This window comes from Strigops habroptila, chromosome 1 (genome assembly GCF_004027225.2).
Source record: "Strigops habroptila isolate Jane chromosome 1, bStrHab1.2.pri, whole genome shotgun sequence".
Lineage (NCBI taxonomy): Eukaryota > Metazoa > Chordata > Aves > Psittaciformes > Psittacidae > Strigops > Strigops habroptila.
Window position 1 is genome coordinate 119,802,629 of NC_044277.2, and position 17,701 is coordinate 119,820,329.

The 17,701-nt window shown below is 39.5% G+C and overlaps 1 protein-coding gene across 6 annotated transcripts in view; it reads left to right on the forward strand.

Moving 5' to 3' along the window:
• The window catches only part of ADAM22 (ADAM metallopeptidase domain 22), a 137,420-nt gene that overhangs the window by 86,607 nt on the left and 33,112 nt on the right, over positions 1–17,701 (forward strand). For all 6 annotated transcript variants that reach the window (XR_003993083.2, XM_030497005.2, XM_030497019.2 and 3 more), the window contains 12 exons: positions 1,558–1,629; positions 2,541–2,707; positions 4,701–4,785; positions 5,249–5,339; positions 7,187–7,238; positions 8,997–9,096; positions 12,876–12,947; positions 13,666–13,758; positions 15,866–15,946; positions 16,178–16,228; positions 16,508–16,571; positions 17,089–17,194. Coding sequence is in view for 5 of the 6 variants with exons in the window: in XM_030497005.2 (XP_030352865.1) it covers positions 1,558–1,629; positions 2,541–2,707; positions 4,701–4,785; positions 5,249–5,339; positions 7,187–7,238; positions 8,997–9,096; positions 12,876–12,947; positions 13,666–13,758; positions 15,866–15,946; positions 16,178–16,228; positions 16,508–16,571; positions 17,089–17,194 (1,034 nt within the window). In the remaining variant the exon portion in view is untranslated. The remainder of the gene's footprint in view (positions 1–1,557; positions 1,630–2,540; positions 2,708–4,700; positions 4,786–5,248; positions 5,340–7,186; positions 7,239–8,996; positions 9,097–12,875; positions 12,948–13,665; positions 13,759–15,865; positions 15,947–16,177; positions 16,229–16,507; positions 16,572–17,088; positions 17,195–17,701) is intronic.

Genomic DNA, 17,701 nt, shown 5'->3' on the forward strand with positions numbered 1-17,701 from the left:
TATAGGCACTGTGGGAGTCAGTCCATGTATGAGTTTATTCCCTGAAGCAAACGCCAATGAACACCCATGGTCAAAGAAGATGAATAATTTTCTCCTGGACAAAGGAAGTGTCGTATACTCTGGTCTCCCTGCTTTCTCCTTGGGCTGGGCTAGCATTTGGATTATTCTCTGTGCGTGTAGTTGATGTAGCTCTCTGGGTGCTCTCAGTGTGGGACTGACACTCTGCAGAGTCACAGCTGTTTTCATTATTCAGCCTCCCCTGGTACTTCCAAAGGGAGCAATCAACCTTGAGCTTCCTCTGGTTCGTAAGCCATCTGTGTGCTGCCAGCCCCCTGTGGCCACTGAGCGCTGCGAGGGCTGAGCTGCCCTCTTGTCTGCTCTTCTTAGCCGTTTGTCCAACCACTGCTTCTAGTCAGGGAATAAAGCTTTTGGAACTCAAACACTCAAATGGTCTTATAAACTAGTATACTGAGAATGTTTCAGTAGGCCTCCAGAGTCTCTAAGCATCCTAAAGTTTGAGGTTTTAGTTGCAAACAGAGACTTGAGTAGTGTACTTACTTTTCTTCGTTCCCATGCCTAATTATCTATGTATTTTGTAGCTTTTTCATTTAATCCTTTCTGCCATTTTTATCTTCACAGTCCTGTCCTTCTGTATTTTTTATTTTTTTTTAGTAAGTGTATCGTACTAATTTTTGGTGCTTTTTCCCCCATTCCTGTTTGAAAGCATGCCTTTCCCATCCCCTAGTTGCTGGGCACTTTTTTGTGCCTACTAAAGGATCCTAACTTCCAGAAAATATGGAAACCTTTACTCCAAAATCAAGCATCATGGGGCACAAGATGGTTAATAATTTCTGAATATCTTGGCCTAAATTCTGCTAAGATACTTGTGACTTTCGTACGCATGGTGCTCATACGTAAGTGTTGTTTTCCTGCAGATAGGAGTACCTGGACAGCTATCTTCAGTGTCAGCTTTATAGCACTGCATTACAGATTTCAGTAAAGGTGCCATTGCAGTCTGATTGCTAAAGTGATATTAACCAGTTACCGTGGCATTATGGGGATGTGAAATTGTACATGAAGAAATACAGATAATAGCTTAAGAGAGAGAACTGGAAGAAAATAGGAAGTCTGATAGGTTAAAATATGGGTGCAGGCACTCTCGGGGTAACACCTCCAAAGGAATCTCAGCTATAGAAATTGTGTTGCTAATTTCCATATTGGCTTTTGGAATTAACTTTAAAATTGTCAATAATAAGGATAATGAAAATGGTAACAGTATGTTCCTGTTTCTATAGCATTTTTCGGTAAAGATCATAGAGTACTTTCCAAACAGGAATTAATAGATTTTCACAACAGCTGTTGTAAAGTATATTAGTAATGTACATTTCTAAACAATTTTCTGCTATTGCTCATTAACATTGCATTCAGCACAGGAGACCAGACCTTGTATGGAGTTTTTTACTGTTGATGTAGTCGCTTTTTACTTTGTGCTTTTTTGGAAATGGACTTTATTTTTGTGAAGTCTCTCTATGTGACTTTTCTGTGTTTGTTTTGCAGTGTAAAAAGCACCGCTTGTCAGTCGGCCATACAAATAGCTATGCTAAATCGGTTGTGAACATGGCAGATTTAGTAAGTATCACTCAACTAAATGTTCTTTTACGTGACAGATAAGTCATATGATTCTCCTGCTGATGGATGCAGGAGTTGTCAGTTCATGGTATACCTAATAATATGTGGAAACCTCAAAAGTCAGCCACCCGTTAGGCCTTTGTCTAACATAAATCATTAGAGATTTTTTGTGTCTTCAAAGATTTAAGTATCCTGCAAAAGACATTTTGAAATTAGAAGGCATTCAGATTTCTCCAGAAAAAGTGCATTTGAGTAAATGAGTTAGAATAGGGACATACAGGTGATTATGTGGATTATATTTGTGATACTAAATCAGATGAGCCGCTGGCTCTCGTACCTCACCCCAGGACAGTATTACTAAAAAATGAGGTTCCTGCTCTTGAAAGTATTTGGTGTGGAGTATTAACCCGCAGCATTGAAAGGATGTCCCTTTTTTTGTGATTCAGCCAGCATGAGGTTAAATACTCCTGCAGAGGTGTATTACAGTGAAAACTGTGGTTTTATAGATGACTATTTGGTATAAGAGAGCCCTCGTGTGTAACTGCGGTGAGTTGGATTTTATAAAAGACCCGTTAATTCCAAATCTTTAAACTAGTTGGATTGGTTCTGTAATAATTTTTCAAAAATCCCATCTCCCTTTTATGTACCTCTGCTTGTGTAGGACGTGCATGGGCTTTTTTTGTAGGCTGAGAGAGCTGATTGAAGAATTATGCCTAAAATTTAGATTTTACTTTGTTTTCATGTTTGTTTGTTGGTTTTAAGGGAAATAAAATCACCTGGGAGAACCTAAACTGTGCTAGAACAAGCTAAATATTTAGTTATGTAAAAATGCAAGCTATTATAAAAAAGGGGTAAACCTCACCTTTATTTTATTTGACATAATATGTTTGTTCATTCTGTTAATGTACTAGATATATAAGGAACAACTTAACACCAGGATAGTATTGGTTGCCATGGAAACCTGGGCTACTGATAACAAGTTCACCATATCTGAAAACCCCTTGGTGACCCTACGTGAGTTTATGAAATATAGGAGGGATTTTATCAGAGAGAAAAGTGACGCAGTTCACCTTTTTTCGTACGTAACCTCGTATGATGTTTTATTATTGGGGTTTTTTCTTTCTTGGGGGTTGCTTGTCACAAGTGGCTGATACATCTCCTTTCTGTTGTCTGTGTAACCCACAATGATTCAGAAAATAATGTTTCTGATGGGAAGGTTGGGAGAAGTTAATGCACAAACTGCCTACCAGTGCAACTAGAGATTTGACTCTCAGTTTTAACATACTAGGCCGAGCTGCATGTGCTGTAATCCTTGGTTGTTCTGTGCAATTACCTACTCCACAAGCACAGCTAGCCAGAAGGTTATGCATGGTTCCATGTCAGAGGTTGGTTTCTTTGGCAGTAGAGCACGGACAGTCCTGTTGTATTATTTAAAAACAGAACGTTGGTTTTGAAACCAGTGAGGTTTCCTTCTTAAAAAGCACTATGGCCTGCTTTACTCTTTTGAATGACCGGTATGATGCAGGATTAGTGAAGTGTTTCAGATTCTCGAAATAGTTTGTTCTCTAGAGAGACGTGCTATAAGAAGAATGAGCTAGGAGGAATGTCATTTTCTCTAAATATATTCATTGTTTTGGAAATAAGATTGATATATCTATATTATTTATATAATTATTTTTATTATATAAAATAAAATATGTCTACAAAAACAGAGGAGAGGTTTGTGGCTGAGATTTTTGATCCACACGAGACAGGCCAGATGAATTACTCTGTGGGAGTCCTTATCCCTCTCTGCTGCTCTGCGGACTGTTGTAGGAGCCTACATGAATAAACTTAACCTAAACGCCTCACATTCACATGACTCTGGTAGGGTGCCAGGATACTCAACCCCAGTATCCACCCTCCCAGCATTTTTGCACATGCTTAATTAATGTCGTCGACTTCTGCCATGAACAGAACTAGTAAGATCTGCAAGTGGTGCTTGCAGATTTTGATTTCTCTGTGTCTCAGTTCTTCATCTGTAAAACGGGAATCAGGTTTTCTCGCATCCTTCCTGATTCTTCTGTGGTGATATTGTAAGGTCTTCGGGGGAAGTCTTGTTCTTATGAATGTTTGTGGATTGGCTAGGGCCAAGAGGGCCCTATTTGCCCTGTGACTGGGACTCTGAATGCCACTGTAATGCTAATTCCAGTGCTATCCATAACACTACCACCAGTGGTGTTATTGTTTAGAAATAAAAATTTCTGAAATTGTGTCTGTGAGTGAGACATGGCTGAGCTGGGAGGTGAGGTTGGCTGGTGTGATCGTACAGTAGTTAAAAATGAACTCCCACCTTCAGCACAGTTAGCCCCTTGTATTGTTTCTTGATGTTTTCCTGGTTTCTTCTGAAAAAAAACCTAAACCAACCAAAAACCTGACAAACCAATTTGCCTCATCTCGGATGGATCAGTACTCTGAAGTGGAGCAGAGTATAATTTATTTCCAGTAAGTGGCAGTTCATTCATGCTGACGTGGTCAGCACCAAAGAGATGATTAGGTTTAGGCTTAGAGTGCATCTGTCCCTTGGATGAGATTGGCTGCAGTTCCAGGGAATTTTCACCTACCTCTGCATCATTGAGCTGCTAATGCATCTCCTTTGGGTTTTACCACATCAGCACTGCCCAACTAGACACGTGTCTTTTTACTGGTCCCCATGTGCTGGCACCATGGTTGCCTCTCCCGTGCTCTGCCTGTAGCACATGCCAGCAGAAGTCACTTGCTGCAGTAGTATGTCAATGAACAAAAGGCAGGTGAGATTCAGGTGGTTTGGCAAAACAGTCCCCTTCTTCTATGCTTTCTTATATTAGGTAGTCTAAGAAGGAGGAGGGAAGATGATAAAACTTTGCTGGAGATAGTTTGACATGTGAGGTTTGTGAGTAGTTATCTGTTTTTCCCATTTTATTTTGCATAGTTTGCAGTGTAATGATGATAACCAGCATTTGCAAATCAGAAGGGTAAATACTGGGATGGATAGGTGCAAACCTCATGGACTGAGCAGGGTAAACTTTCTTTTTTTTCTTCCTTTCTTAAAGGGGGAGTCGATTTCAGAGCAGTCGAAGTGGCGTAGCCCACACTGGTGGAATCTGCTCCTTGCTTAAAGGTGGAGGTGTGAATGAAGTAAGTGGGGATAGTGGCATGAGCAAAAAGTGGTGGAAACTTACCTGCACAGAATTTGTCAGCGCAGACATGTTCCTCAAAATATCTTGCTGCTGCTTTGCTGCTGCAGTTTTAGTTCAGGGATGTCTCTATAGAAGCGATGTCTCAACGAAGAGTGAGAAGTGAATAAATTCAGATATGGATTCAAATACACTTTTTTTTCAGCAGATTCTGCAATACCCTGTCATTCATACTTACAGTCACAATGGCAAGAAGCAAACAGACTTTCTCTTACTTAAGTTGTCCTTAAGCCAGCATTTAGTTTTCCTCACTTGTCCATTATCTGGCTGCTCTGAAGTAAGAACTCTAACACTGTGCTTCTGATTTTGTTTGATAAAAGTTGCTTTGAAATGAGAAAAGCTTCACTTGTGTCTGAGATACCTATATAACTGATGACTCTTCCTACCTTGTTTCTTTCTTTCAGTTTGGAAAACCAGACTTAATGGCAGTTACCCTGGCTCAGACCTTGGCCCAAAACATCGGCATTTTCTCAGACAGAAGAAAAACTATAAGTGGTAAGGTTGTTCGGCTTTTTCACTCTTTCTCAAGGGAAATATCTTAGAAGGTGAAAGATCTTATCAATGTGTCTCTGATAAGAGAGACATGTTTCTCCATGTCTCATATGGAGACATAAAATACTCAATGATGGAGTATTTTAATTTTTACTGTAATAACACGAGGAGGGAATGACATATCATTAATTTTCCTCTCTTTAAAAGCTGTGATATTGCCCTGCCCATAATTGCTGGCAGCACTGGTGTCACCATTTCATTAAAAATAAATCATAAAGGTGTCTGCCACTTCCGTTCGTTTCAGGGAGATGAATGTCACACCCACAGACTGAATGGCTGCCATCTTACGGCACAAAGGTAGAAACATACAGTGTTAGACCTGGGGATGATGAGGAGCCACCTCAGTCCTGTTACACAAGATGGTTTTGACAACATAGCTTTTTCCCTCTTGGCCTTGATTGAATTCCTCTTGTAAATTACCCAAATCTCCTGTTCCTCTGTTAGATTACCAAAATCTCCTGTATTTGCCACCACACTGCTGCCATTTCTCTGCTGTAACCTTGGTATTCAACTTCTTAGTAACCCCTATTTATGTGAAATGTTTTAATTCAGATCTCCACCTCCCCACCCCAACAAGGACCTTACCCTCCCTGCTTCCATGTTATATAAAGTCCCAGCTTGATATGATTAAAATAATAATAATACAGTTCTGAAACAATAGATGAGAGAGTGTTTAGTTATTGGATCATGCGTACTTATGTGGCTTACATTAAAAAATTAGTTATTATATTGAGTAATAGAACTTTGCTTAGGTAAATTTTTTTTCAGGTATTATAATGACAGTATATAATACAGAGATACATCTGCATGTAAAGGTTTTTTGAAGTTCATGTAGTTTTATTTTGAAGACTGTTCAGGGATGTAGGAAGGGTGCTCTATGTTACTGGCATGTTCAGTATTCATTTTCCAGCTGCTTATTATTAACCTGATACAGGGGTAGGACAAAAGTGAAAATGATAATAATGGCCATTCCCTTTCTTATGGCTGAGGGGTGGGGAGGGAGGAGAATGCAACTGCTGGACAGAGCCTTGTTTCCTTTTAATTGTGCTTTTAAAACGGAAGCGATGAACTGATGTTTATGTATTACAAATTGCAGGAAGAGAAAGTACATGTGCAAAGCATACATACAGCAATAGACACAAGGCACAGTTTCGATAGCAGAGGGCTGAGACCAGAGGAAAGCAGTCCCACGCAGGGCAGAAGGGAGGGCTGCCCTCTGCCTGCCATGGGGTTGCGTGGGGAAGGGAGAGAGAGAGGAGGAAGAAGCTGCTAGATCCCGCTCTACTGGCTTGTGTTTACTGGCCATTTTATGCATTTTTGTGTGCATTATTGGTTTGGTTTGTTTTTTTCCAAGCAAAGACTTCCTCAGTCACATTAGCGTAGTTAAAGAAGAGAATTGAAAAATTAGAAGGCGGCTTAAAATGATGATTCTTTTTTTTTTTACTCTGAAAATTCGGGTGTTGAATATCATGACACAGGAGAAGGCAGGAGAGCTGACTCATAATTTACATGTGCTGGAGGCTGACACTGCAGTTTCCCTGACTTCACTTTAAAAGAAGGAACGAAAAATGGGACACATTTTCAAATTGCACAGAATCATAGATAGTTTTTGAAAGGAAGTTCTCGGCATGCACTCATACCCTTAAACTAAGGCGTGCATTAAACCAGCAAATTATTCTTTTCACCTTGTATTTAAATATGAAATGGAATTGACTACAGGTTTTGTGATAATAAAGATATTATTTTGGACTCAAAATGTATTTTTTTTTCTTTTTTTGTGTTGTTGTCAGGTGAGTGTAAGTGTGAGGACACGTGGTCTGGATGCATAATGGGAGACATGGGGTAAGGCATTGCACTAGAGGAAAATCATGTCGTTCATATAATGACATAAAGGAAAGGTGTGAAAACTTTTGCCTGTTGTGGTTCTGCAGAGTATTTTCTGTGAATCTTTTTTTATTTTTTATTTTTTTCAGAAAGTAAGGGGTTGGCTGTACAACATATGTAGAAAAGACACTTTCAAAGAAACGTGAGAATAAGTGAGTTAATGAGAGCATATGTGAGGATTTTTGGTGACTGCTGGTTTAACTCACAAAGCACAGGGCTCAATGGCCAAACCAGGTCATTGCAAAGAAGCAGGAGCTTCTATCTATTCTTTCTTGTCCCCCAGTTTGTGTGATAATGATAGAAAAACTGCGCCCATTGGAGGTCGAATATGCTTATACCCACGTGTAATGTCACTGGAGAGATTTTACCTAATGACTGTGACTCAGCAAATTTTTGCTGCTAGATGAAATTTGATGCTTTCTAATGTGTCTATTCAGATCTTAATTCTTCATATTGCCTGTCTTCTGTCATGGGTATGAATTAAACTATAGTCTAGTTTTAGATATAGATGGTGCTCCAAATATTTAAATTCATTTCAAACTAACCTGCAATAGCTCTGTTGTCAGAACAATTTGAACCAAGAAGCATATTCCATTCGAAGCTCTTTGGAAGTGTGAATTTGTTCCTTTTTCACCTTGTGTACCTAAAAACATACTATGTAGGATTTTTCTAATTTTTGGTTTGTTAAAAAACCAATCTTAGAAGCATTTTTTCTTCTTGTAAAAGTGATTCCTTCTCTAATGGTCTTTAAATTCTAAAGTCCAAACCTTTCAAATAATTAGGTATAGGTACCTAGCTTTTGGGTGAAGGTTGGTGAATCCCACAATCTCTGTAGTCTTCAGACCTAAATCATAAACACTGTAGATGGAAAAGGCTGATTACATTTTGCAAGCCATCACTCCCTGGAATGCAGGATTATTTTGTATGGCATTTCTGCTAATATTTTCTTATTCAGTGATGAGCTGATACAGGAAAGCCTGTGAGACACCAAAATCTGCTTGAAGCATAAATACTTTCATGACTAAGAACCTAAATACAAAGATCACTTAAGATACTTTGGGAAAAAATCTTTCCCTGTGGAAAGGATTTATGAAAAGATTCTCTGCATTGTATTGCTTCTAGGTGGTATACTATGCTTTAGGTTAGCTCTCTGTACTTGAATGAAATTTATTCAGGGGGGCACATGAGAGAGGGAAACCAAAATGTTATCTGATGTTTGTTAGAAGCATGGTTTTAAATGGCATAACTATTATATAAAAATTCTGTTGGTCAGGAGAGCAATTTCATCTAGGAGGGAAATTAACTATGAGTAATATTTGTTTTCTGCAGTATGTATAGGAAGAAATAAGTGAGATCAGGCCTGTTAGTGGCACAGGTAATGTTTGTGAAAACTGCACACTGTGTAATAAGATTTGTGCTGTTTGGCATGAAATAACTTAGTGAAATGTTTTAGACCTCTCACTTTCTATGAGCTCTGCATCACTGCTGAAACTTCTTCGTCATTTACTAAAATGATTTAGAAATTAGGTAGAGTTACAGGCAGATAGTCACTCTGATTCTGAACAGTGTGGTTTGTACATTTTCTAAAGTATTATATTTCTCCTCCTATTTTGACTTCACTTTAAAGTGAAGTCCTTTTTTTGGGGAAAAAAAAAAAAAGAACTGTAGTGTAAAAAGCACTATAGAAAGTAATCCTGCTACCTTATTTCTGTTCAGGTATTATCTTCCAAGCAAGTTCTCCAAGTGTGATATTGAAGAGTATCATGAATTTTTAAACAATGGAGGTGGAGCCTGCCTTTTCAATAAACCAACCAAAGTAAGTATTATCTTACTTCTATTTCTACTATAGGTGAAACCAGGAAGAATGAAAATGGTAATGTTAGAAAAAAATAACATCTGTAATTTTGATATTTCTTGTTCTCTCTAAATTTGCTGGTGACATATGAGTAAAAGTAGCTTATTTTAGTTCATAGTAGCTTGGAAATTATATTTAAATATTTTTTTAATGAGTGGTTTCATGTCCAACAGAGTTCTCACAGGCTTTGATCTGGAACCGTCCCTCAGGCAATTTGTTCTGAATATTGAAGATACAATATGTTGCTGAATTTGTTTGATGAGGTTTCAAGTGTCTTCGTAAACTTTTGCACAGTTAATTTAAGTTGAACTGATGTCTTTTGGCATGAATCTCTGGAAGCTGAAGTAAGATTGCTTTTATTTCACATCTGTCCCAAGATAAAGCAAAGGCTCCTAGAGCCTCTGCAGAGGGTGCAGTACTGTGCAGCCCAGCAGCTTTGCAGACACCAGCGGTTGCCAGTGGTTGCGATATTCTCCATGTTTGGAGGAGGAACAGTTTTTACAGTGGGTCTCAGAACAGAGTTTGAAAACTGGGACTAGTTTTTCGAAAGCTGGAATAGGCAGAGCAGGAGAGAAAGCCCTGAGGAGTAGGGGACGGACACTAGGAGACCTTGTGCCTGCTGGGCGCTTGCCACACTCGTCATTCCCTAGGTGCTGCCCACATGGTCCTTGTCACTGTCACCAGGGTCTGTCATCCCCTCAACTGTGTCTGCTGGGAGAGAAATGTATGTATCTAGTGAGAAGTTCTTGGATCATCTCAGTCCTGCGTTGGCTACTTCCAGGCCAGTCTATGTGGCTCTGCGCAGCCTTGCCTTGTCTTGGGTGGCCCCCCCAGACAGGGGAGACTGGCAAATCCTTGCTGGACCCTGGTCCTCAGTGCCACTGTACCTTGCCTTATTTGGCAGGACGCATTACTTCCCTAAAGGCTTGGGGGCAGGAGAGTTCCAAAAGTACTGGCACTCACTTAAATGACTGACCCATCCCCTCCAAATTTGCCTCTAAAATATGAAATCAGAGGTCTTGCTGTATTGTGTCCTGAAAATTAGAAATGGGGAATATCTCTTGAGATAGCATTTGCCTTTTCTTTGCTTCTATTGTCTCAATTTTGGCTTGATAAACAGGTATATTCATGTGAAAGATAAAAAACTATGAGATGATTGACTGAGACATTTAAGGGAGAAAAGTAAAAAACAAGGCTAAAGAAACTGCAGCCAAGATGTAAGTGCTTCCACAATGGAGGATTTGCAGCAGGGTTTCACTATATTCCTGCTCCATTTACAGGAGCATGTGTTCAAGTGTAATCAGAATAATGATCTGGACTCTTTTCTATATATAATTAATGTTATACTCTATTTAATGTCAGTCTTTCATCAAGCAAAGGAAAGAGGCCAAGGCAGACAGGCAGGCAGTGTGAAAAAAAGACCTGATAGCTGAGGTGGTCACATATGTAAAAGAGAAAGTGATTTCTGGAATGATGCACATTTATTCTGGAGTGGCTGAGAAAAAGTGCATCTTCTGACAACCACAGAATTTCAGTAAATATTAGAGAGGGGAAGAGAAAGCATCAAATCTGGATAAGCTGAGTCTGCTTATCTCTCAAAGGTCTCATTTTCATGGAAGAATGTACTATTAAAAGTGGAGAGAAAGCACTGTAATCCATTAATAAGATGTAAGATTTCTGTCCTGTTTCATGACAGATTTCTCATTCTTTAAAATGCACCTGTGTTTTAAAAGTTTGCTTTTTCCCATCTCATTAGAGGTGGAGAGGAGTACTGGTGGGTTTATTTCTTTGCGGAGTAAACTGTTTCCATGGCGTAATGTGTCTCACTTGGGCTTGTTTTAGTGATTATGTTCCTCTACACATCTGTCACTTGGGAAAAAACAATTCCTCTCGTCTCAGTTTAGATTGGCAGCATTTCCAGTTTTCCAATGGTGTGGGGAAATGTGAAAGTGAGATGTGGAAGCCAGGGTGATTAGGCTTTTTCATGTATTGTTGTTTGGGTTGGTTTAAAGTTATTGTCAGTGGATGTCTGTCTCATTCACAAGGCTGTCAAAGACATGTTTGTCCTAGCAAGAGTGGTGAAACACAAACTTATTTTTCCTTTCCAAGAAATATGAGGTAAAGGAAAACTGACATGACAAGGTGCAGTGTTCATCAGTGCTCCACTGTAAGATCAGCTGTGTTCCTGAAAATTACATCCGTGACTGCTGGAGCAGATTAAGCATATGCTTTTTTCAAATGAATGGATCAGTTATATCACTTTTGGGGAAAAGTTATCCAATTTGCCTTTAATGGGTTTTTTTTTCTTCCGTTTCATATTTAGCTGTCCCTATGTATTGCAGCAAATTGGCCCAATGTTTTAAGGCAGGATGCTCTGTTACTTCCATCGATTTATATTGTGCAGCGTGCCTAGAAACACTGAAGAAGTTAAGATGCCTGGAGGAATACGTAGGAAGCAAGCAGTTTTAACAACTCTTTAATAATTCTTACAGATAATTGCTTTCTTACATTTAATGTTATATTCTACACATGCGTTTCATGCTGCAGTCAAATTTCCATTTCAGTAGGGGATCTAATAATAGCATATCAGCCTGTGCCACAAGCCTCAGGCTGGTTTGTGACACAGCGAAGTACATGGGGTGATATGCTCCGTCCTGTGGCATACTGACAGAAGGGCAGCAGCCAGAGGGAAACGCACTCTACACCATGAGTGATGTACTTGTGCAGACGGCTCATAAGCAGAGTGGTTTCTGGAACAATCCTATTTTAATTGGGGAACTTGGAGGAAAATTTACAAAATTTTATTCTTAATGACACACTTTCATGTCTTCTCATTTACGTAGTAAAAGCTACTCTTCTGTTTTCTTATGCCCAAGGAAATAAAACATTTTCTTTTCTTTTTGAAGGATTACCTTTAGATATTTTAGGAAAAAGGGAAACAACAAAACCAGAAAGAACAGAGTAGAAGTGTCCATTAGAAGAGAGCATAGCATGGATCCTATGTAAAAAATGGGGAATGAGTCTTGCTTCCAGGAAAGGAAAGTACTTCTACAAATATACAGATTTAGACATTTTAAGTTAGTTTAGTGGGGAGGCTGAAGGGAAAGGGAGGAAGCTTCACCACTATACTTTCTCATCTGCCTGTGACACATGCTTATGGAAAACTGCTGAAAGTTCTCAACTGTGGTAGAGGAAAAGGGAAGGAAAAAGCATCTGACTACAGCACAAACTGATAAAGAAACCCAGCCTCTCCCCTTTCCCTGCATTTTTGAGCCACATGCTACCAAAGGACAATTTTTTAATGGCTATTCCTTCTGAAGTTACAGTACAAGCTTCAACCTCAGACACAGTCCTCCTCACTTGAATTCCAGAACAACAGCAATTGCAACCCCTGTGAAGTAATGAAAATGTCATATTGTTTTATTTTTTTTCCTTTCTTGTAACACCTTTTGTTTTGTGACTTCTGATCAAACTGAATCTGCTGTAAAAATGGCACTCATGCACGGAAGACACCATGTGACTTGGCAGTATTGCTAAATTAATTCTCAGCATTGTTCTTTCTCTGCACATTTCATTTGTGGTGTTTCTAGTCTGCTTCTCCCTGAGTTGTGGGTTTTAATTAACTGGCTTTCAGTTAATTAAGTTGGAATGTTAACTGAAAAATCATGTTTTACACAGTAAGTATGACAACAGTTCCCTTAGAAGAGACATGCCCTTTGATTTCTGATTTTGCTCTGCAGCTTCTGGATCCTCCAGAATGTGGCAATGGCTTTGTGGAAGATGGAGAAGAGTGTGACTGTGGGACAATAGCGGTAAGTGCAGTCTACTTTAAATTAGCAACTAGATTCTCTAGGACTTAGTGCTGCCCATTGCTGCTATTAGTATTATGTGGAGGAAGACAATAAATGTTAAGATCCTGTACCAAAGGATTTGTCATTTCTTACTTTTTTGCATAATATTTAACAAAATGTGGGACAGGTTTTTTGTTTTATCACCACATAGAATGAATCATAGAATCACAGAATGGTTTGGGTTGGAAAGGACCTCATCTAGTTCCAACCCCCCTGCCATGGGCAGGGACACCTCCCACTAGACCAGGTTGCTCAAGGCCCTGTCCAGCCTGGCCTTGAACACTGCCAGGGATGGGGCATTCACAACTTCCTTGCACAGCCTGTTCCAGTGCCTCACCACAAAATAAATACTGAAAAGTAATAGTAATAGCTACCTGTGCAGAATTAGGCCTTAAAAGATGTGAAAGAAAGTATTTGCCTAGATGGGAACATGACTCTTGTCAGTGCTAACATGTCAGTATTTCATGATTGACATTGTGAAGTTAGAAAAATTATTTGCTATATTGCATTGGAAACAACAGCTTCATGCCCCATGGTATGTGCAGCCTTCTGCCTCCAGAGGCCTCAAAGCCTGGTTAAAAATCTGTTTGGGTAGCATGCTAAGACAAGAATTAATAAGAGAGCTTGGGCTTCATCTGCTTTTCCCATGTATTCTGTTATAAGTGTGTGTGTTCCTCAGGAGTGTGCGAGCGAAGGAGGAGAGTGCTGCAATACTTGCACCCTAACGGCAGGCTCCCAGTGCAGCAACGGGCTTTGTTGTCGGAAGTGCCGGGTAAGGGCAGTGACGTTCACTGCAGCATCCAGCCAGGAATGCATCTAGGTGGCTGCAGACACCACAGCACATGTCATTTTCCTTGCAGATCTTGTGATTACTTTTCTGAAAGCTTACCCTTTAAAATGGGCTGAAAACTGGTTTGTCTGGGGCTATTCTTCATCTTTCAGGCTTGGCTTCTTGGGGCAGGGACTGTGATCAAATGCAGAGGCGAATTAAAGCCTTCCAGTTTCAGACAAGTTTGAATCAGGTTGGAGTTCCACAAGGTTTCATTACACATCCGTGTTTAAACACACACCTCCTTACCCATGTGCTGCCCTCAGTGTCTTACCTGTTGCGCTGGATTTGCCCCATGAGACTGAATGGGAAAATCATACCACAGAGTGCCTGAGAGAAGGATATAGTAAAAAACCCAAAACAAAACCAGAAACAAACCCTAAAAATCAGTTAGCAGGATTGTTCAGAAGTGTTCATCTAGATAAAAGACACCTGACTGAGTTTGTTAGGTCTGCCTGTGTCTCCTTATGTTTGGACTGACTGAAATCCCATTGAGTAAAGGTATTCTTCCTGATCTATCAGTAGATAGTTAAAGGAGGTTTAGCCAGATCTTGGCTGTAGGGAGCCTGACTAAATATGACTTCAGATAGTTGTTTATACTCATTTAGTAGTAATGATAATTATTATTAATGGTATTAAAACTGTGGTGTACTATGTGTGATATTTTTATCTTTGTGGACATATTATGAGGGTTTCATTTCTTTAGGAGGAACATTAATAACAACTGTGGACCACATTCTTGACTTTGTACTCATCCTGATGTTAAAAAAAGAAAAAGCACAGATTATGCTGGAACAGATCACATTTCCCTAAGCACATTCCTTTTTTTTAATGTAATGTAAAAAAATTAGCAGATTGCCAGTGTGGGTGAATTTTGTTCAAGCATCCAAGTCGCACAGGCACCATGTTAAAGACTATGAGAACAAAAAAAAGGCTTCTGTGTATCCTCATTATTTTTGCAATGAGACAAGCAAGGGTTTATCAACATAGAGAATGGCGAGGGTGAGCCAATGAAGAGAAAGGAAGAATTTTTCAAAACGTGTCCGTAAGAGGTGTTAATCAGGACAACTCAAAAGACCGTTTATAACAGTTCCCAAACTTGAGGTTACCTTCCCCTGTAATACCCTGCCTGAAAGCAGGAGCGAAGGAGGGACTTGCAAGCAAAACTTGGTGAGCGTACATCCCAGCATCCTGTAGTGTCTCTGACAACATTCCTGTCTGTCTGCATTTTTCCAGAGCCTGGTAGGAAAAAGATAAGCTGAAGGCTGAGAAAGTACCAGATTCTAGCTCTTCCACTAATATGTGCCCATTCACACCAGCTGTGGAGTTAGCAGTTGTCTCTCAAAAAATGTATGTTCATGCAGATTCAGAAAGAAGTCTCAGAGCTGCAAGATGAACTGGGTATCACAGTCTTAAGAAACCTTTCAGGGAAAAATTAAGGAGTCTGTAGTATGCACGTGACCAGAAGCACTAATTGCCACTAACAGGAAGTCTTCCTGTCATTACAGGTCTTGAGACTGAGCACAGAAGTCTTTAATCAAAATGCCCATGTCAGGTCACTAGTACATTTCATTGTTAAATGTCTCGTCACGTAGAAAATGGCATCAAACCGTACAGAATTCAATACATTTATTACTAATTTCTGTTCTACAGCAGTAGTAGAGCATTGTAATAACCATAGTGTTATACCTAGAGCTTTGCAGTGTTCTTAATCCCTAGAGAGAAGATCAGGATCATTCTCCCTAGTTTATAAAGAATAAAATATCCACAAAAAGGTGCAATGACCTGGTGAAGGTAATCCTGCAAGCATTACCATGCTCAGCCCTGCACTTGGGAGGGGGTACCTCAGAAAGTGATACCACTTGCACCAGTAAATGGCTAGTGGCTTCAGTGGGGCAACGTCTGCACCAGGGGAAGGAAAGTCTTACCGCATCAGTCAGCACACGAATATTTCCTGGTTTTATTTTAGTTAAAACTTTAAGGAGCCATTGCATTTAAGGTAAGATGTGGAGAAAACAAGACATTAATTTTCTGTCCTTTTTTTATTCAGTTTGAACCTAAAGGAGTTTTGTGCCGAGAAGCAGTGAATGACTGTGATATTGCAGAGAACTGCACAGGAAATTCCAGTCAGGTGATTTTTATATTTTCTATCCAAGAGATGAAAAAAAACCCCTCCTGTAGTCTCTCAATCACTATGAATGTTACTGTTTTGTATAGTAAGGTGTGTAAAAATTGTATTAAACCTGCTGATACTGAAAAAAAACAGCATGATAATGAAATAATTTTCCATATACTTTTGTCGTATGCTTTGCTTCCATGCTTGTCTGATCTGTGATCTATTAGTTATTTTCTCTTTCTGTAGTGTTCTCCCAATATTCATAAAATGGATGGATATTCATGTGATAACCAGCAGGTAATTAGCACTTCGATTTGTTTTACGTTTTTCGCTTTTATAGATTGCTTTCTATAGATTTTGATTTAAGATCTTTGGAAGTCGCCTGGGACAGTTCTGCTAACATTCCCGAGGTTTGGGTACTAGTCATATTTTGGAGCTAAGCATTAAAATGAACAGAAAGTAGAATCACATACTAGTTGCCTCAATAGAGCGCATGTAATAAATCTGTACATTAAACAAATACATGTTTTGGAAAATCAAATTATTTGAAACTTTGTCTGTATCCTTTCTTTCTAGGGTATTTGTTTTGGAGGAAGATGTAAAACCAGGGACCGGCAGTGTAAATATATCTGGGGTGAAAGTGAGTGAATGTTACTGCTTCTAAGTTGGTTGTAATTCATGTGGCTTGAAAGATTATCTCTGCTAAGAAAAATTATGGGAGACACATATTCAGAACCATTAAAAACAGCTAGAACTGTATGCCACTCCCCTTCTTCTCTCCTCATTTTGTCTTTCTATCCTCTTTTCCAGCTCTTTCTCTAGTGTTGGTTAACTTAATGGTGATTTTTCTGAAGTCTTAGGTTTAAGTTCTCATTAATAACCACCTGGGGAGCATATACTCATATTTATTGTTTATTTCAGTGGCTTATAGACCAATAAGCCTGGTCAGTCCGAACAAAATTTTAAAACAGTCCTATGGTGCCAACATAAGTCTTTTAATTGAGAATGCTGCACAGTTTCACAGGCCACCTGCAGACCATGGTACTGCAGTTCACAGATTGGGAAGCTCTGCTTGCTTTAATAGCACATCCCCAATTTCCAGGACCTGGCTTTTCAAAGTCTCCATCATCTTAGAAGAGATTTGTCTCTGTTTTTAGAAGTGACAGCTGCTGACAAGTACTGCTATGAGAAGCTGAATATTGAAGGGACTGAGAAAGGAAACTGTGGAAGAGACAAGGACTCTTGGATACAGTGCAATAAACAGTAAGTTGATCCATTTGGAAAACAACTGGTATGAGATTTTTTTATTCCTGATACAGTTCTTCAGCTGGCCTGGAGAGGCTCAAAAAGCTGCCTTTTGCAGACCTTAGTGAAGGAAATTCTGAAGCTCTCTGAGCTTTGGGATCACTTAGACCAAAAGTGGTCCTAGTACTCTTGGTGAGGCTCAGCAGTGCAGAGGAGGGCAGCCTATGGTTTCGCATCTCACTGGTGTTCACCTTCTATGCTGTGCCACTGCATTGCCAAGTTGTGTTTGGTTTCCATTGTATTGTACTTTTTCCTGTGTCCTGCAAGTTGCTACCTAAACCAGTGTTTCACATTCTGTATTAATGCAGTTGATAATTTCTGCCAGTTTCTGAACCTTTTGCCAGTCTTTGTCAAACTGCACCCTGGTGTTTCAGATGAGTTCTCCGTTCTGATAATGCCATTTGAATTGTAGTCCTGCCTACAGGTGAACCAATGTCTTTTTCAACCTTTCTATGCAGATTTTAT